Genomic DNA, 20,405 nt, shown 5'->3' with positions numbered 1-20,405 from the left:
TACAAGTTTCTCTGCGGATTGACAGAAATATGTAGCACGGCATTTGAAAAATTTTGCTATTATGTTTTGCCGTCGTTGTTACTTCCGTTTGGTACGCATGTCAGCGCAAATGACGCGGCGCACATGAATAAGTCGGTTTAAAATCTTTGAAACTCTCCACAGCGTGAACCGTGAACATGTTAACATTCTTGCCGGCTACACACGTGACTGCAGGTCTATAATGTCGGACAACAAAAATTAAGCTCGACAAATCGGTCAGCCATTCAACAAATTGAAGAACAAACGACACACCCCGTGCGCATAAAACTTCTACACACTAGGCTGGAAGTAGAACACTGCTTGTTTGCGTCACGTTTCGATATTTTCGTATTCCGGAACCCCTGTACATTAGATCTTCACACTCCGGGCACTTGAAATTCAGCTACCTTTAAGGTTACTCGAAAGCATGTTTACCAATCAGACTTTTACGTCATACGTCCCAGTTCGACCCGACGCTGTCTGTTGCCGTCCGCTGCAGCTGATCTGCGGAATCACCACATTCCGTGTTGTTTTGTTTCCGGATACATTACAAAAAATTTTAGGTACAGTATTTTTTAAGTCCTTTCTGTTTGTCTTGTGTTCCGGATCCCGGAGTAAAATCTTTTTCAATAAAAGCATGTGCCATTGCATTTACGGTCATGATAAATTCAAATGACTAGCAAACTAATTTTAAATACTACTAGCGAGCTTAGTTTTGCTAAAATTTGAGTACAAAGGTTACCAAAGATTGTTACATAATGAAAGTTCCCAAGGTGTTTCTTGAAAGAAATAGTTAAACGGTGACATTTTCGTTTGGTGATTAACCGAACGAATTCGCACTCCGCCCCAACCGATCAGACGGTTTCGGCACCACTTATTAAGTACCGTGAAGCTTAATAAGAAAATTTACTTATGAGTACGGCGGAACATGAAATCAAATCAGACATTCCATATAACATATTGGAATGTTTTATTGCAAAATAACGCCGACTGGTTCTTCTGCCGGCTGCGCCACGCACTACATTGAAGTATACCGACTGTGCCGTATCTGTATACCTACATGCGATGACATAATAATAATGTGCTAAAAATAATATCTCTGTAAATCTTTACTTTTATTAGCACTTATAGGACCTACAGTCATAGCTGCATATACTGTATGCAGTAACTGTGTATATCAGTATATGTAATAAATGTGTGGTATTAAATACCACATCGTATCATTCGTATGTATCCACAGTAAGAAACACGCACAGTCCGAATCACCAGACCTGGATGAAAGAAATATTTATGACCTTTCTAATAACTGTTGGCACAAACCGGAAAGAATTTTTTGAAAGATTGCAGCTACCAATTTTTATTTGGAAAAGTCGATAAAACACCAGATTTTATCTTGCATTTTGGATCTGATTCCGGCCTTGTCGAAGGGCACTACAAAGAATTTCCGAATATCGATCGCTTATAGGCAGCTGAATTACTGTCAAGCGGGGCAGAAAGCCGCGTGCAGTTTAACCGCCGCGTCTTTAATGACATTTACAGCTTCTTTTCCGCACTTTGTTGTCAACTCCTCCTTGGCGGTTCCGTCCAGTTTGGTAGCGGTCAGTTGCAGGCTTCTGCAACCGAGCGTAGAATTCACACAACAAAACCACCATATAAAATCTGGTTTTGCAAGGTTTAGTTATAAAAAAAACCGTCTTACTCGCAGACGTTGCGTTTAGCGGCGGCACGGTCCGGTGAGCTGCGCGCATAGGCGCTGCGGACGACCAAAAGATCGTTGAAGAAGTTGTTCCGTTTAGAGTCGCAGTAGGCGATGGCGTTCTGGTAGCGGATGGGATTGATGGACAGTTGACAGCTCATGGCATCTGCACTCCACATCTGCGCTTTAAAAAAGTAGCCTTCCTCGCGATAGATCTCCATCGCTTTAGTGTTTTCGCAGTGGTCTTCAAAGTCTTTCAAACACACAACGGACTCATTGGCGGCCCTTGATTACGAGCAGATAGGTTAGCCAGCAGATAAGTGGTAAGAAAAATTGAATCAGCAGTGCAGTAGTTCAATGTACTGTACTTAGTACTTCTAAGTATAGTATATTGACCTATCGTACTAACGAAGGACATTCCCGAACCCGTCCGCCCTCGTGTTCGGGAATGTCCCTCGTAAGTTAGTAGATACTGTATATAAAAAAAACATCGATCGAGTTTTATTTACCGGCAATGTTCTTGCTCCGCCTGTTGTGTGGCATGGATATCCGCCTCGCTCATCGGCCATGGGAGGTCTTCCCGATCGTCGGGAAAGAGTGGATCGCAGCGGATCCGCATTTGATCGCAGTCGGCACCGAGCACGCTACGGACACAAAGCGATAGTGCGGCGACAGCGAGAAACGGTAAGAAACAGTGCATTTTCAGTACGCTATGCTCAATGCGACAAGCTCACGCCCACTTGAACTTGCAAACGAAGTGTTTCACAGTAAATTCAGCCTATGTAGTGTCAAGTGCTGACAGATGAACACGAAAGAATTCGTAAATTCATTTTTATAATGCACTTGTTTACCATTTGCAAAACTATGAAATATTGCCTGCAGCATGGCGTGCAAAACCATACATTCTGCCAGCCTGATTAAGCAAATGTCGAAGGAAAAGACAATGGTTCCGCATTACATAAATTAACTTTTGGCTGGTTTTTCCAGTTCACAGCAGCTTCGTGCTGCGACTCGCGGTCGATGGTATTTTGCCGCCCCGAAGTAAAAAAGACCGTTTTCCTTGCAGAGAAGTAACTCAAAAATGAAATTTATGTGATAAAGATGGCTTGGATCGAAGACCAGTGACTCGCAAATAAAAAGTTCTATCTGCCACGGTACTGGCAAACCGGAAATGCGGCATCGGTATATTGGCGACAGTTCCGATTCAGTGTGATAATTGTGTCGAGGAGATTTCTCATCCCTCAGTCTGCCGGCATGAGAAGAAATTTAAATCACATCAACTGAAGTAATTTTAAAATTATTTAACTTAAAGGAACGCTGGTTGTTGCCAGACAAACCTTAGTCTTAGGCCGTCCAACGTTTCGTTTCTTCAAGAAACCAAATAAATAAAACTAAAATATAATAAATTAAAACTGAATGTGTTATGTTCAGAAGAAGGAGAACGTCGGGTTTGTCCTGACACGATGCTTAGCGTCAAAAACATGAACAAACCGCACACAAACAGACTTTTTAAAATTAATTTTTCTGATTCGGAGAGAAATTATGCAGAACATATCGTGAAGTCTTGTGATCTGTGCTTGACTGCGTTGCAATCAGCCGCATTCAACAAAAATTGCGGCTGATTGCCGTCAAAATTTTGCAGGATTATAAAATGTAATTGTATTATGTATAGCATGTACAAAGGTGACTGGTTACATCTTTCCGGTTAAAACTGTCACTAAAGTCGCGGAATTTATTGATTGTCAATTTGTCCAAAATACGTATGTAACATACGTATGCTCAATACATGATAAATAGAAGTAGAGCGCATGATCCCGTCATAAGTATCTACGAAAGACGCACAATTTCACAGTCAGGTCACAAGCTCTCAGCAAAAGTATAAATTTTTATGATTTTAAGCGAAAGTAACTAATGGAATCCGGTGTAAAGCTTTTTTTCTGTACGAAAGCGAAATTAATTTTTATTGGGCAAAGCGAAAAAAATAATAGATAACAGATTAATTTTGCCGGTTGAGGCTAATTTTGGCCTTGTCGCGTAGCATAATTAAAGAGTAATTCCGAATATCTACCGTAGATCGAAACCCTGGATTAAGAAATTATTAATGCAACCGGTGAACACTGCCAGCGTGTTGCAAAACTTTCTGCCAGATTCTTGCAGGAAGGTTTTTTTATCGTAATTAAATCATTAACCCGTAAACCTTTCTGCCGGTGACAAGCGTGCAGCTCATATGCTGCAAAATTCAAACATGTAATTAATAATTAGCCGATGCACCAGCCTCGGCTAATTTAGATCAAATGTTCTCTGTGATTCGGCCGCATGTTTCCGCTGGTTGTTAAATTTATAATGTAATGTTTCTTCTGTATTTGTTAGATTGTTTCTGTATTCGCACGTTTAACGAATAAAAGAATTAATAACGTATGAAATGGATTGTAGAGGAGTGGTACAATACCGTGTTATAGTGGATGCAGTGAGTGAGAACACACTCTGGTGCATTAAACTATGTAGTATACATAAACACTCGCGCTGTTAATTTTTCTGGACAAAAAGACGCCCTGATCACGTTAAAGACGCCCTGATCACTTTATCGGTTAAAGGAATAACGCCAGCTAAAAATGTCAGCTTTGTCTTTTAAACCTTTTTTACTCAGCCTTCAGTTCACTGGTTCATTTGCAAAGTGTTCTGCAAACGGCGATAAATAGCACAAATTTTACTTCTGAACCAGTACAGGTACAAAGGTTAGCGCATTGTCTATCCTTCTATGTACAAGCAGATCCTTTTGGCGACTGTTCAATGTTTTGCTTGCGCATTGCAGTTGTCCTTATATTTATTGCTTGAATCATCCGTGAAATTGATGATTCATTTCCGCCAAGCACATAGAATGTCCAAGTTAGGACATTAAGTGGTTCTATGGGGATTGAATCAACAGACTAGGACAAAAGCACTTAAACCTATAGAACCACATAGAACCACAACAGAACCCGTAGAACCTCAATAGAACCTCAATAGAACCTCAATAGAACCACAATGGAACCATGTACATTGTCACAAGCCGGAACGCATCCACAATACCCCGTCTTTTCCGAAGCCCATAGAACCACATAGAACCACCATAGAACCTCCATGGAACCACCATAGAACCTCCATAGAACCACCATAAAACCAGAATGGAACCACGCAGGTTGTCTCAAGCCGGCATGCTCCCACTCTACCCGTTCTTTTCTGAAGCACATAAAACCACATAAAACCACCACAGAACCACCATTGAGCCACGTAGATAATTACCAGCAGTCTGCAGATAATACAAATTTTTCGATGTTGCAAGCGCTTCGAAAACCAGCAACACTGGTTGTTACGCTCAAGGATAACTCCATCTATTTGCGATGGAGAGATATAATTATGAGGCTCTGGTTAGCGCGTTAACCTGATATAATTCGCTCCAGCATCCCTAATGTGATAAATTACATCGATTTTTTTCCAGGGTTTTATTTCGTTCGGTTCCTGATAAGTTTGGTAAAGCTTCACAGTCATGAGTTGCAAAAATTGACACAACGTGGTGTTTTAGTGTTCGCAATAAAATTTCCGAAGTCAAAGTTCGCGCAAAACAGAAACAACAAATATCGAAAAACTTTTTTGGATTGAAAAACGCGAGTTTATCTACCGCCAACAATAAAATAATGAGTTCAAGCTTCAAAGTAATGTAAGAGCATGGAGAGAACTGCTTCAGTGAAACACGTTAAGACAAACATGTGACATACATGATGGCGTCCGATTATATCAAGCTAAAGAAAAATTTCCATTTGCGGTACTTCTCAGCATGATCAGTTTCCTACAGCCGCAAAAGGTCGCAAACGCTTTATCTGCGTTGCTTTTTCTGCGCACGAGCTTGTGAAACGCAGTACCGACACTTCCATGTAGTAGAAAAAGCCCCACGTCGAGTCCCAAGAGCGATAGCTGAAACACCAGCGCACTGCAGATGGAAAGAGTGCTGGCATCGCGTACATTTAATCCACGCAAGGTTTTGTTGGCTTTCGTCCAAAGACTTATTGCACGGGGCGCACCGCAGTGAAGTCTTCTCCGGAATGGGAGATAGCGGATCGGGGTCGTCGCAGATGCGGCGTGTCATCGTTTTGATGGTTCCGTTTACATCAGCTACAGACAAGCAAACCCTTTTCGTGTAGCTGTCAATCGGTTACGCAGACAAAAGCAAAAGGCTCTATTTTGCGGCTCACCGAAATTCGTCGACTAATGCGTCGTCGACCGACACAATGTCGGCCGCACTTCGTCGACCATAACGAAGGCGACAAGAAAAAAAGCCAAGAAACCAAAAGAACCTTAAAATCTAAAATATCTAAGAGAACTAAGTTCCCTAAAAACATCTGAAACATCTAATAAGAAAACTAGAAAACAGACAATTTAGCTGAGCATGGGTTAGACGCTGTGATGGGTCGACGTCGTATCTGTTCGACGAAGCGATGGCCGACGAAATGGCGGGTCAGTCTTTCTGCTAGATTTTAACGTTTAAACTCTGAAGTCTGTCCTATTACTACACATCATTAGCTAACGCTTATTGTCTTTTTTTGCAAAAATGTGCCTGCCATCAGACGGCAGTAACGCTTGCGACGATACCTCTCGACAACAAAGAAACGCTGAAGCCTTCTTCACTGGTCCCCTTTGTGCATCGTGAGGTTCCTGCAGGTCCGCGTGCCTTTTCCCACGTAATTCACGCTTTGCTACAAAAGAATAAAAGCTAATAGTTTCCAATGACAACCAATACCGCATCTTGACCTGTTCTGCATGTCAGCAGCAAAGGTGCTTTAATGTAACAGCCGCCGATGCATTCATGATACTGTAGCCGCCCGCACAAGTTGCACGACTATCTGGTCCAGCCGTAGCTTGTATTGCACACGCTACACTGAGCAGCAAGCAATGTGGGTACCAATATCCGTACACCTCACTCTTTGGTGCAACTTGTGTCGGCTGCTTCAGTACACATTGTAAAAGGTCGTAAAATATATTGCATGAGAGCAGGCACTTAGTGTCAAACCTTTTTTCTTGGACTGTTTTGAAGATGGTGTACTTGCCGCAGCGGGCTGGAACATAACGCTGGCACCTGGCAATGCAAGAGTAAGAACTGACTGTTCAGCATCGTCAATTCTATTCCCGCCTGAAATTTAATAATTTATGAGAACGCACTTTAGTAAAAATGCCATATTAAATTATTATTAATCTTTAAACGTTTGGTTGCGCCATATAAATTTATCTGAAATGCTGTAAATGACTAAACATGAAATGTCTAATTCACTAATTCAACCTTCAGCAGCCGCGTCCCTCCCTTCAATGGTAGCCAGTTCAGAATCCATAAATACTGCTCTCGGAAATGTCCAACACCAAGCTCTTTTTTTATTCGGGAAGCGAACGTTTCGTCTTCGGGGGTTCGCCAGTTGTCGTTTTGCAGGCGAAAGGAGTTGCACAAGCTCTTTTTCTCCCTTCTCCAACAGTAACGAGGTAAACGGACGCCACTGAACTGCAATGCTCTCAGACCTTCCATTCTCCAGTCGTTCGTTTAACGTATTCCCAATCTAAATAAAGAAACTTCTGCGTATGCTGAGCAGCGTGTGTGATACTTAGGTCTTTCAGTAGATTTTTTGTGTTATTCTTAGCTTTGTAACGGTATTACTGCCACGCATAGCCCACGAATAACAACGATATTATTTGCGTGCGGCAATATACTGTCTACACGCAGCCGTACTGTAGTTGCTCGACATTACACTGCTCGGAACTTTGAAAAATCTAAGTCACACGTTGCATTCTTTGCAACGGTTTAAGGTAATCGATTTAAGGCAATGGTTTCGTTCTTAGTACAAAAAAATATTATAGTACTAGCGTGAACGGATGACCATTCAGAATGCATACTAATCCACTACGGGAAGATACGTCCGTCCCTAGTAAAATAATATTACAGTACTTCCTGAAGTCGAACAGTTCCGTTATACTTACTTCAGATTTTGATGCTTTTGATCGGAACGAGCGAATAGCATTCACCAGTGTTGTTTTTGCAGTTAGAGCGTCTGGATTTGGATGGCTCGGCTCATCTTGATGCACCCTTTGAAATCTCGCTGCTTTGGCGATACTTTGCTTAAGAAACTCCCATAATTGAAGACGATCAACGACAGTGTCCCCGGTTATGTCCAGAAACTATGGAACGGAACTCCATTTTAAACGATTGCAGTGCAATCAGGTGTATTGCTTTGTAAAGCTCGATTTTGGTACAAATATGCACCAAATTAACAACAGACTGGACATTACGACTCTGTGTTAATTTCAATGTTTATTATCGCACACTGACCATTAAAGTAGAGGCCCAAAGCATAGCATAGGATTGCGCTATGCGCCCGCTGGATTCAGTAATGCCGGCTGCAGTGATAAGCGGGTAAACGTTGCCGTATGCTGCATCCACCATTTTCGCAAATTTGGCGCTGTTCATCGTTCCAAAATAAAAGGGCTGGCAGGAACTGGCTATTATATTTCTTGAACTTTGTGATCTTTTTTACTATATCCAATTCCAAATGCGGAAATTCTCCCGCCAGTTCCAGGAATAATGCGCGAGAAGCGGTCTTCATTCTGCAAATTTACGGTGCCTTTACATAATATTCACTGAGAAAATTCTAACATCTTTTTTGTCGTTTTTTTACAGCTGGCAGTACTTCGGTTGTTGCGCATATCCAGCAAGTACGCCGACTACATTAACAGCAGCGTCGAGTACTGCCGTAGTTAACGATTTTTAAAAGTTTCGGAAAGCGCATTTACGGCTTGTACGTCGCTAAGACGACCGACTTCGCATGTCTTCGCATGCTGCTAAGACGACAGACAGGTAGTATACGCTAAGACGACAGACAGACCGCTAAGACGACAGACTTACTAACCCGAGATTCTGTGAACACTGTTCGACCACATCTTTAACGAACAATGGGCCGTAGCAGGTCTTCCATGAGCGTCGAACTTAATCGTGAACTTTGAGCGGGTGCACTATCAGACACCGCCCAACTTAATGCATCAACGGTGCTTCCCTAACAGATACAAGCTAAGCAGTGCAAAACTGTTCTATAGTCTCATGGCGTTTTCCGGCTAGTCCGCGATAAAGTCATATTTGGGACACAAATAAGTCACTGCAAAATAACGGACACAAATAAGTCACTGCAAAACTACTGCATAGAGCCGTGACGCCATCTGAATTATCCAGGATGACGTCATAGCTGGACTTCCGTAACGGACACAAGTGGCTCACTGCAAAACTACTGTATAGAGCCGTAACGTCATAGCTGGACTTCCGTAACGGACACAAGGGAATCACTGCAAAACTACTGTATAGAGCCGTGACGTCATCTGAATTATCTAGGATGACGTCATAGCTGGACTTCCGTAACGGACACAAGCGAAGCTAAGCATTGAAGCTGAATTAGGAAGACCTTCGCTTCGCACCGGTCAATAAATCGAGCCGAACAGAAGAATCCACTACGTTTACAATGTTTGACATGAGAACGCTTTATGAGTGTGGTGCTGTTTGCTTTTCTGTTACCGCGGGCGATTCCGGCTGCAGTAGCTGGTGTTTAATTAAACACAAATCCCGCTCATTCTGCTATTTGGGGAAAAAGCCATTACGCAAAACTGCTACCTTCTTATTGCTTGTCATATCCACATAAGTATTTCTAGCGGAACAAACGGATTGTCGACAGTTTCAGGTGCTACAAGATCTATACCGATTTAGTTGCACCCTGAAAAAAAGTGATCGAATACAGATGATGCTAAGAGCGGTACATGTTTTTACCGGGTCTTGCTTTATTGTACTGCGAATTAAGGCCTATTTATACTCGGCTTTAAGACCGTCACATCTCACGGAACTGAAGAAATTTCGCCACTATGAACACTTCCCCATCTCCGTCACATTGCACGTGACTGACTTGTGGAGTATAACCACATACTCGGACACCGTCCGAAAGTTAGGTCCGTCAAGTTGATGGCCGTCAAAATTTGGCTTCATCCGTCAAAATTTTGAAATAGAACTGGTTCTATTTTTCAAAGTTGACGGACATCAAGTTCGGTACTTTTTGCACAAGTCTGCCTATATTCAGTAGAGACCTTCCCAAAAGAATTCAAATTTCAGTGTTCCTTATGAACTTTTCCCAAACTTTTCACATTATTTTCTACTACGTTATGTTCCCTTTAACCTTTTCATAGTTTCTGCATTAGAACCTTATTAGCTTGCGCATGCCACGTGTCATGCGCGATATCAAATTTTCATTCTTTAACCAACCGCGGGTTCACACGTGGTAAAAGAAGCGCAGTTTCTGTGTTCTCAAATCTAAATAAAATTCAAAAAGAGCTAATAGGTAATTACTGTACTGGCACCAAATGTATGTACTAGGTTCCACTTGGCATACATTCAGGACAGATTTCAAAACAATTAATTCGGGTTGTTTTGGGCTCGAAATTTGGTTTTTGACGGACATGCTGTCCTAGTATAAAATGAAAGCCGCTTTGTACACGACCGTGAGCTAAGCTGGATCTTAGCGCCGTTTTTTGTCACGGCCATGATTTTTCTCGTACATTCTGGTGGACGTCCATAAAACACATTTTTGACGGACGTAGAAAAAAACGTGACTGAAGTGAAGTATAAATAGGCCTTTACTGGAAAGAAACAGCACGCGTTTATTGTATACAGATACAGCAGTTATTATACACAGATACGTACACCAAGAATACCGCGGATCCTGTCCGCAATAACCTTGGTGATCTTGTGCCGGCAAAAGATAACCGCGATCTGCTAGTGGCGGAGACGACCCTAACCATCGCGCACACCCTGCTCGTTATCTCCTACACGAGAATTCGGTTTGAGTGGTTCGTGCAGGATCCCGACTAAACGCACGCGGGCATGGTGCTTGCGTGCCAGGTATCGATCATTTTACGAGCTCGTATAGACAACAGACAATTTGAAATACGAACAGTTTGTACCTTTACGAAAGATAAGTCGGGACTACCTTGTAGCCATGCACGTAGCTACCTTGCAGCAATGCATTGTGGGAGCATGCCGAATGTTGGTCATGTACCTGGTTCCATTGTGGTTCTATGGTGGTTCTATGGAGGTTCTATGGTGGTTCCATGTGGTTCTATGGGCTTCGGAAAAGACTGGGTATTGTGGAAGCTTGCCTGCTTGTGACCATGTACATGGTTCCATTATGGTTCTATTGAGGTTCTATGGAGGTTCTATGGCGGTTCTATGTGGTTCTATAAGCGTCGGAAAAGAAGAGGCAATGTGGAAGCATGCCGACTGTTGGTTATGTACCTGGTTCCATTGTGGTTCTATGGTGGTTCCATGGAGGTTCTATGGCGGTTCTATGTGGTTCTTTGGGCGTCGGAAAAGAAGAGGCAGTGTGGGAGCATGCCGGCTGGTGGTTATGTGCCTGGTTCCATTGTGGTTCTGGAGTGGTTCTGTGGAGGTTCTATGGATGTTCCAAATGCATGGAACCAGTAATCCACTAATGTCCTAACTTGGACATTCTCTCGGAGAGCCAAGCAACGAGCCCTATATATGTACTTTGTACTTCTGCTAAATGCTAATGGACCTGAAATTCCATGGATGATAGTCATTAATGCTGCCGGTGGCGTATCACAGGGATCTCTGCTTATATGAGTAACTTGGTACGGCACACAACAAACCGCCGAACCGTCTACTGTATAACTGGATCAACGCCTATAACGGTCTATAACGGTCTATAACGGTGAGTGTTGTTTATGAAATCACCACACCATCCGGCACACGCCACTGTTTTACAATAAAGCCTTTTCCACGTTTTCAGTTAACATAGTTCAGTGAATTCAGTAGGAATTCTGTATGTCAGTGGAGTACAAATACATCATGTTGCTGAGCCATGGGAATGAAGGAGAAGTCTGCACAGAACTGATTACGCGCTTCGACATTGAAAATTGCCGGCCGCCATTTCGCTACACGATAGATGGGAAACTGGGCGATGGAGGACTGTGTCGGGGGGTGTTTCTAGTCAGGAATGACATATCCGGACAAAAATACGCGGCAAAATGCATCGGTTTGGGCGCCACAAGTTACGACGCGGACCTGCAACAAAATATAAAAGAATTCAGATCCATTTTGCAGCTAAACGAAACTCCGCACAAAAATTTGCTCAGATATTTCTACATGGATATTGTATACTTTGGGAATTTTCCAGAAGTGCGCATTATAATGGAACACGCGCAAGGTTAAAGTTTGAAACAGCTGACTACAGTACTCGTAAGCTTTGAAGATCAGTAATGCATAGTCATAAGCTTTGAAGATCGGTAGATCGTTTTTCGCATCAGTAATGCGTGCATTTAAAGCTTCTACTTTCGCAACGCTCAGATCTTATCGTTAGTAAGTACTTTATCGGTTAAAGGAATAACGCCAGCTAAAAATGTCAGCTTTGTCTTTTAAACCTTTTTTACTCAGCCTTCAGTTCACTGGTTCATTTGCAAAGTGTTCTTTGCACTTTGCTCTGGAATACATTTTCTAACAGTCAGTACGAGTAATAAAATCATTTTCCTCCAACTGTCTGTTGTTAACATTTATGCACAACTGCTTATTGTATGCACTATGTACGAGTAGTATACACCTTTCTTACAGACATTTTCGCTTGGTGTATTTATTTACTGGCCGCAGCGCAGCAGATTCCTCTTCTTCTTCCTTTCACTCTTGAAAAGTTTCTTCTTTCTTTTGCCAGCATTTTTTATCAGTTTCTCCGACCATGCCGAAACTGCTAATATTACAAGAAAATGGCTATTGTCACTCCTCTACACCCTCTTTTGACAATCGTGATCGTGAAAGAGTAATGCTCCGGTAAAAGCCATAGGGAAAAGCGATAAAACAATAAAACGGAGAGCGATAAAGCTACAAAACGGTATTGATAAGCGATAGAACGAATAATATTCTTTATGATATACCTGTTGCTGCACCATATTAATCCTGCAAACTCGAGTTTATGGTTGGTCTAAGTGTTGTCACGAAGAAAAAATAACGCACCAGTAGCGGTGTTTCCATACGGGGTTGGTCTGTGTGAGTTTGGAACTGAAACCGGCATTTTGAAGCCTCCAGTCCGAACCATGAGATCTGCGCTCCGGCCTGCCAATGCCCAGTCTGGTGCATTTTTCTAGTACTATAACTCCCAGAATATTTAGGTGGAACACTACATCAAAAGAATCAGAACTTTAATCTACGACATCAGCGCTACAGCCAGTTCGACATCCATCGCGATTTAGCGGGAGTTCTCAGTGGCATTCACTACCTGCATCAGAGAAGCATCGTCCATCGCGATTTAAAAGGCAGGAACATCTTGTTCGCAGCCGACGGCACACCGAAGATCGCCGACTTTGATTTAATGGTGCAGCTGGCACAGTCCGCTACCGGTTCACACGAAGTGCGGCGGGGCGACGGCACCACCGTGTACATGGCTCCGGAGGCTTTCCAGCCGGCCTTTGGTAGACCAGGCCGCGCGGGTGATGTATGGGCGCTGGGCTGTGTACTGCTAGAAATGCTGCACGGACATGAACCTCGCTTCTTCCGGAAGGAAACCAACGGAGAGGTGGTGCGCTTGATTAAAGCCGAGGAAATAGAAATGGCACTGGCCACCGGCTTGAAACCGTTCTATGACCACAATCTTGGCCGTGATGGCTGTGGGGATACGCGAGATTTTCTGGATTCTGTGGAGCATTTTCTGGATTTGTGCTTCCAGCCGCACGTTAGTAATCGCCCGTCGGCGGATAATTTGCTCCAGCACCCTTTCGTGCAGGTGAGCGCATCGCCAGCGCGACTTGTACAGGGAATTCATTTGAGATCCTCCGGAAAACATATGCTTTATTCACAGGGAACTCCCTGGCCTGCTGTTCAAGCCAATCAACCGGGACATGGGCCGTACAAAGCTATACGTCCAAGAACCCCTTTGCTTGATGCTACAGAAGAACAGTCAAGCACCACACTGCAGAACGGCGCTGCAGCACCTAAGTCCGAGACATGCGTAAGCAATTATTATCAAACATCTATAATATGGCATAGATTGGTATTTGTGAGCACTTTTAAATTTCTGTAATCTGCATCCTTATTGCCATAAACATGCATAGAATCCCAGTAAAAACATCTTATTGGTGTCAGTCCTTTTCTCTGTAGCGGTAATGCAAATTATTGTTACTTGAATCCCTGTGGTTTCTTTAGAAATGTGTTTGTTACGGTCTGACCATCGTTGCTGTCACCCTCCTCATCGCGTTGGTAATCGTCGTTGTGCTCACAGCAACTTTGCGATGAATGAGAACGGTGATAATGTTGGGAAGAGAACTGATTTGGCAACGTCTGCTTCCTTTCCCGCTGCTCCTCACCCTACGAGTTGGGTTTATGGTTTCCCTGGTTGCCAGAGAATTCTCGTTTTTTAGCATGTCCGTTTTATCACGAGCTCTGTCGCCACCGCGAAATGTAAACCGCGAAATGTGCGGCTGCGACCGCCCTAAACTTCTAATATTTCGTTTCATTAGCATTTTTGTGACAATTATGCTTTTTCTATCAACTTGACAGGGTGTAAAAAGCCGCAGTGGCAATTGCCATTGGCGATTGCCAATAAATCTGTGCGTTACCTGCAACGAATTATACATACACATCACTACTTCGTTTAGCTGGTTTCCAGTAAAACCCGATGCGCCACATCATTCAAGGGAAGCATCGGCAGCCCGTATTGCCAGTTAATACAGTACGTATGTTTGTTTAATGTATGTAACCGTTATGCTTATTGTTATCAATACGAGCATCTATCATGCATGATGTATTAAGTATTGTTAGTTTAAGGTAATGTAGTGTACAGTAATTAGCAAACTGCAGTGGATGTGCACAATTGTCAGATGACTATTTTAGTCGCATTAGCCTTGAAGGTGTTTTTACAAAAAAAGTGAAATGATAGCTTTGTAGTGCCATTAGTAGTTTCTGCAGTGCACGGTAGTGACGATAGTGTTTTGTAGTGCGATGTAGTGGCTTTAGCGTCCGCCTTTTAAAAAACCTCCACTAATTCAAAACATTTGCCATTTGCATCCACTCCTATCAGTTACCCAAACAGTACAACCAGGCCACAGGTACAAGCCCGATTCGAGAACTTGTTAACACGGTAACAGCGAAATCGGATGAACACTAGCTGCAGTCATTTACCATACTACGGCCCGCTACGCCACTGGATCAAGGTAACTGGAATTCTAGCAGAGACAGAAATGTTTCGAATTTACATGAGCACATAGTTTTTGCAAGAGGAGAATACGGAATAACTGGGGGGTGGGGCGACATTTCTGGAGGCCAGGCATACATGTTCAAAGACTTAAATTCAGGCATTCATAGCAGATGTTACGTGTTGCTCGCGTATGATTTATGCTATAACACTGCGTTTTGCACGAAGTCAGCAACGATTTTGTCGCAAAAATTGCTGCACAAAGAACTCAGTTGGATCCCAAAATCACAGGGAAATCGGTCGCAATACGCTAAGCACGTTTTCGATCTACGATAATTCGGCATAGGTGTCGCATCTGTCAAAATAGGCGCGCTACTGACTGCCACAATCCCAAAGTTCAACAGCAAGCGAACTGTTAATCGTTTGATTTCTGATATAGCCTTTGCTAATATGGCAAAAATCCCACAACGAACAACTCCTACTGTACTAACATTGTGACATTCCCGCTATAACTAATGGTTTCGGGCGTCCGGGCGACGATCGGACGTATGGGACGTGCCGCGTGGTTCGAGTTTAGCTGGAATCCCCGCCGAAACCAATGATCGGCACACGATGCTGTTCAAACCACCGTGACGTGCATGTCTCCCGCCCAAAAACGAGCAAGATAACCCACGGTGGCCGTACACTTCTACTGGGTGCATGATTGTACCTATATGCAACACAATAATACCAAAAGTCGGGGAGCAAATGGTGCATTGCCGCTGGACACCAGTGCTGCAGTAATCCAAATTGATATGTATGAAGATACCGTTGATCCAGGAAGAGTAGACCTGCACACATTGCAGCCAGAAGATGGAGGCTGCAGTCCGTACAATGGTAGAATAAGTTACTACATCAACTTGTCTACCATCGTGCGGACCGCAGCTTGAAGAGATGCATCTGCCGACAACAGCAAAAATCACTAACATCTCAGTCGGTTTTCCACGGCGATCGAAACATGTTCTGATCCAGAGCAAAACTGGATGCTCACTGCAGGAGCCGGAGCATATAACGCCAGTACGGCACTGAACCAGACAGCAACCGCAAAATTCCATAGCACTCATTTTGCGAAAGGGTGCAAAAAGGGCACAGAGAATCCGAATGGAGGATGTTGATGCTGGCTGGCGGAAATGAAATACACCGGTAATTATACAGCGGGATATGGTGAGCCGATAATGAACGTCTTGTACATGCAACCGCACGCTTTATATAACCAGCAAGAGAAGGAGAAGGTGACAATAATTGCTGCGGTTTCTTGGAGCGCATCAATTCCCTCGGCGGCAGCTGACATAACAACCCGGCATCCGCGCAGGTGCCATCGGTCTCCGCAAGCCGGATTATCCGGCAAATTGAGGCCAGCGATCAAATAGCTAATTGTACTGCTGAACGTTGAAGACACGCTGTAAACGCCGGCCCCTATGTTGTGGTGATTGAATGCCGCTAGCTGATCCTAGCTGAGAAGCGCACATCGACGCCGTTATCCACAATGGACGTGGGCCGGCAAAAACGATTATTACGAGCCGAAGATGAGAGAGAAACGCTCAAGCAGACAAAAGATTGTGCGGCTAACTCTACGTTATTATGAGTTTTGTCGCAGAGGAACACTGGGTGTCACTATTCCGCGTGGCATGCATGTATCGATCGATCTAAAGATGATCGTCCTTACCAGTATATTCTGGTGGAGATAATTACGCCATCCGGGCGTATACAAAGATAAACGGGTTTTATATATACAAAGATAAAGATAAACGAGTATACAAAGGTAACCGGGTTTTTAACTTGTTTACAGAAAATATTACCTCCAAGGCTATAACTGATTCGTATTACAGCAAATCGTTATACTGGTCAAGGATATCCCCAGCAATACATAACGGGGAACTTATCCGCAACAGAACAGGCTGTGACCGAAATACACGAGTGGCAACATTACAAAGTAAGTTTATTTCATTGGGATCTAGGTAAAGTCAGTAAAGGTTCCGTGTTGACCTTGCTGTTAGGGTTTTATGTATAAACTGATGCAGCAGGGTGGGTACTTTACCCCATCTGCTACCCTATCCCGTGGTTAAAAACGACACGTACAACTACGAGAACAGCAAATATACAAGCAGGTAAAAAGGTGAATACGCAGAATACAAGCAGTTCTTTGAATAAAATGTACCGGGCATAAAACACGAAATAAAGGTAAAATGCAACCTCACAGTGCCAGCAGAATGCGCAAGGATATCACAGGCTAAAGAATTGGTTACGGTTTCGAAGTGGAAAGGAATCGTTCATATAATTTATATGGTTTGGTTGACACAAAAAACGCCAAAAGAATTGTAACAAGTCGATACAGATAGATTAGAAATCATCACACGGAAGTATGTATTAGAAACCAGCACACAGAAGTGTGAGAGCCTCGTTTGTATGTTCAAGCTCGAATAGTATAACAAGCACGGCCGATAATCACAGCCAGCAAAACATAATAGGGGAACTGCCACTTTATCCCGCTAAAAGCTGAATTACTGGGCGCAGTGCAGTGCGCTTCGTGCAATAATTGATAGGTATCATGCAGCATCTTCACCGCGTCCCTTCTGCATTTCTTCGTCAACTCCGCTTTGGCTTCTACCTCATCTAATCCGTCGGCAATCCCCCGCAGTTTTCTACAAAGATAACACGCGGTTATCTTTGTATACTTGGTTTACTGGTATACGCGGTGGTATACTTGGTATACGCGGTGGTATACTTGGTTTACTGGTGCGGAAACGCCGAAAGGAATTCTTCCACCTACTTGCAAACGTTGCGCCGGGCGCTAATGGCGTCGTATGAAGCAGCGGCCAACTGACATATGTCCCCTCGAGGCCGAACTCGAGACGTTGTTCCTCGCAGTATTCGATGGCGCCCACGAAGCGGAGGGTATTGTTGGACAGCTGACACGTTTTCGCCATGACGTTGGCCGTTTCCATATTGTACGGAGCGTTGTTATGTTTGAGAAGCTGTAAAAACGCCGGATCATGTGCACAACGGTCCGTCAGGCTCCGGAGACAGTCGGCGCAATCGTTGGCAGAACTGCACTGCCAGACTTGTTTTATAGTGTATAACTGCATTGAATAGAACCGAAATTATCTGCGAATTATCTTTAACGTGAAAAATAATAAATAGGAACTTGAACGCTACAATGCAGGGCACCCATATCTTTCTGTTCGACCGATCGATCATTTGACAAAATTTTAAATATATACCGTATGAATAATGAATATAACGAAGCCAACTAACACCGCTTTCCGCTGCATGCGTTGCATTTTACTACTCAGATATCAACGAGTGCGTACACGTTAGGTGTTCTGGGAGCATCATTAGGAACTGTATTATATCCACAGTGTCCCATCGTATCCCATACGTATTCTGCATGTATGGTTATTATATTTTATCATCGCCTTCTTTCACAACCTCATTCCAACGTATTTTCGCAGTATCCTCTGTGCATCCCACTTGCATCGGATAAGCAAACCTAAGAGGCTAAGGGACCTGAGAAATCCAACAGGATACACGGGAATTACACAGAGAATACAGTAAGGATACGTAAATTTATTGATGCTAGATTACTCATCAAAGCCGAGACATGGAGAGTACATAAAAAACACGGTAAGAATACTAGTGTACTGTGGGTTTTTGTCTGATAAAAAGTACCGTAAGACAAAAGCAAGTCATGTTTGCATGCAGGGCGCGCGCGCCCCTGTCTGCATGTGTATCACGACCTTCACCAACCGCCGTGGCCCGTATCCCATCGTATTCTCGCAATATCCTTTGTATGTAATCTATGTATCGTGCGGATTTCAGCTGCGGTGGATACAGCCCAGTACACTGCAGTATCCTTACCGCATCCGTCCCGTATCCCTCATGTATCCTCTTAATTTTCTTGCAGAACGAATAGGCTTCTTAATAAATACATGCAGGATACATAAAGAATTATGCAGGAATATGGCGAAATACGGCAGCGAGATTACACGAGGACAAAACAGTTTTGAGGAAACATGAAGGGTACACTAGTGGGATACTAATCATACTGTGGATACAACTCAGAAACCGTACCCTGAAAGATGAACGTCTACAACCCGTGCCTTAGGTGAAAATAACTCCACTACTCACCTGCTTTAATTTTACACTAGGCAAAATTATACGTAACGGTATGAAATATCGTAAATCGTTCATTACGGTTAAGCAAGAAAATATTGCAAAAACAACAAGGAATGAGCATGAAGTGGGCAGGAATTACCGGCAGTAATCGAGCGCCAATTGCTGATTGTCATGAACCACCGCGTCCGTCAGTGGCCACGCCAGGGATACCACCGCGACATGTTTTTCCAGAAACTGCTCATAGCATTTACTCTCATGCGTATCACTGCATATTTCACTCCCTTTGCCACCGGTGAACAACGCCAATGTTATCATGGGAAGAAGAGACTAAGCAAACGTCATTTATAACTGTGGTTACTATTTTCAGTTTTTGTGAAGGTAGGAAAATGAATACTACTGTTCCGCAAGCCGCTAACATAACTACTGTGAAGATTATTAAGTTGTGTGCGCAGCGTTTCTTGCGATCCAGTCAAAATGCTTATCAGTCATCGCTGATAAACAAGGAGAAGTCAAGTTGTAAATATAGCATGCCCATTTGAGCGTTCATATGAAAGGTGGACCTGCGGTGAAGTATGAAACACGCACTTTGGATTTGAGTCGCTCGGGTTAACCGTTGTATTTAAATTACGGCTATATGCTGTACCGCTGTATTTAAACACTCGCTGTTACACGCGGGTGTTTCTGTATTTTAATTTACTGCGAAACCCAGATATCACATCAGTTTTATTATTTTAGTTTCACTATGTTTATCACATCAGTTTCATTATTTTTATATCTAGGATACGTATGCGTTCACCGTCTCCGTATTCCGGATTATCCGGGAAACTGGGGCCAGGGACCAGATGCCTGGTTGAACGTTGCAGATGCCGCTGATGCGCTGCAAACGCCTGCGCCTGTGTCGAGCTGGGTGAATGTCGCAGGCTGATCCCGGCTAAGAATCGCGCACCGACACCGTTACCCACAATGGACGTAGGCAGAACAAAGGAACATCACAGATCGAAGAAAGTAGCGAAAGCGCTTAAGCAGAGAAGAGATGAGCGGCTTATCCATATATCAGTCTCAGTTTTGACGCACGGAACACCAGGTTTTTCACAGCCACAGAAATGCTTTCTATTAAAAATGTCAGAGAGAATCCTGTGCATTAACTGAATTTGTATGTTCATCGTACTTACTTCATTCTTCTAAGGGTAATCAAAGAAAAATTAGGAATCTGAAGATTAATATGTCCGACGGCATTAACGGTACATAAAACGCCTAACCTAACGGTTTCGGTGGACCTGTATTATATTTATGAC

The 20,405-nt window shown here is 43.4% G+C and overlaps 2 protein-coding genes and 1 long non-coding RNA gene across 3 annotated transcripts; 1 reads left to right on the top strand and 2 right to left on the bottom strand.

The window, feature by feature from the left end:
* Positions 1 to 1,143: 1,143 nt before the first annotated feature.
* On the bottom strand, positions 1,144 to 2,506 carry LOC129599028 (uncharacterized). The gene is made up of 3 exons (XM_055497159.1): positions 2,224 to 2,506; positions 1,718 to 1,999; positions 1,144 to 1,631 (listed from the first exon to the last, which is right to left on the bottom strand). Exons 1-3 carry the CDS (start codon positions 2,412 to 2,414, stop codon positions 1,499 to 1,501), a joined length of 606 nt encoding a protein of 201 aa, XP_055353134.1. The 5' UTR covers positions 2,415 to 2,506; the 3' UTR covers positions 1,144 to 1,498.
* Positions 2,507 to 11,478: 8,972 nt separating this feature from the next.
* Positions 11,479 to 14,331, top strand: LOC129599031 (uncharacterized). Its single transcript, XM_055497162.1, has 5 exons — positions 11,479 to 11,882; positions 11,956 to 11,985; positions 12,938 to 13,548; positions 13,624 to 13,773; positions 13,968 to 14,331. Exons 1-5 carry the CDS (start codon positions 11,807 to 11,809, stop codon positions 14,055 to 14,057), a joined length of 957 nt encoding a protein of 318 aa, XP_055353137.1. The 5' UTR covers positions 11,479 to 11,806; the 3' UTR covers positions 14,058 to 14,331.
* A 2,929-nt stretch (positions 14,332 to 17,260) lies between these two features.
* Positions 17,261 to 18,070, bottom strand: LOC129599040 (uncharacterized). Its single transcript, XR_008691856.1, has 2 exons — positions 17,765 to 18,070; positions 17,261 to 17,636 (listed from the first exon to the last, which is right to left on the bottom strand). It is a non-coding gene; the product is annotated as an uncharacterized LOC129599040 (long non-coding RNA).
* Between the last annotated feature and the right edge of the window lie 2,335 nt (positions 18,071 to 20,405).

The sequence above is a fragment of the Paramacrobiotus metropolitanus genome, unplaced genomic scaffold (assembly GCF_019649055.1).
Source record: "Paramacrobiotus metropolitanus isolate TYO unplaced genomic scaffold, Prichtersi_v1.0 Parri_scaffold0000135, whole genome shotgun sequence".
NCBI lineage: Eukaryota > Metazoa > Tardigrada > Eutardigrada > Parachela > Macrobiotidae > Paramacrobiotus > Paramacrobiotus metropolitanus.
This window is presented reverse-complemented; position numbering and strand designations above follow the sequence as displayed.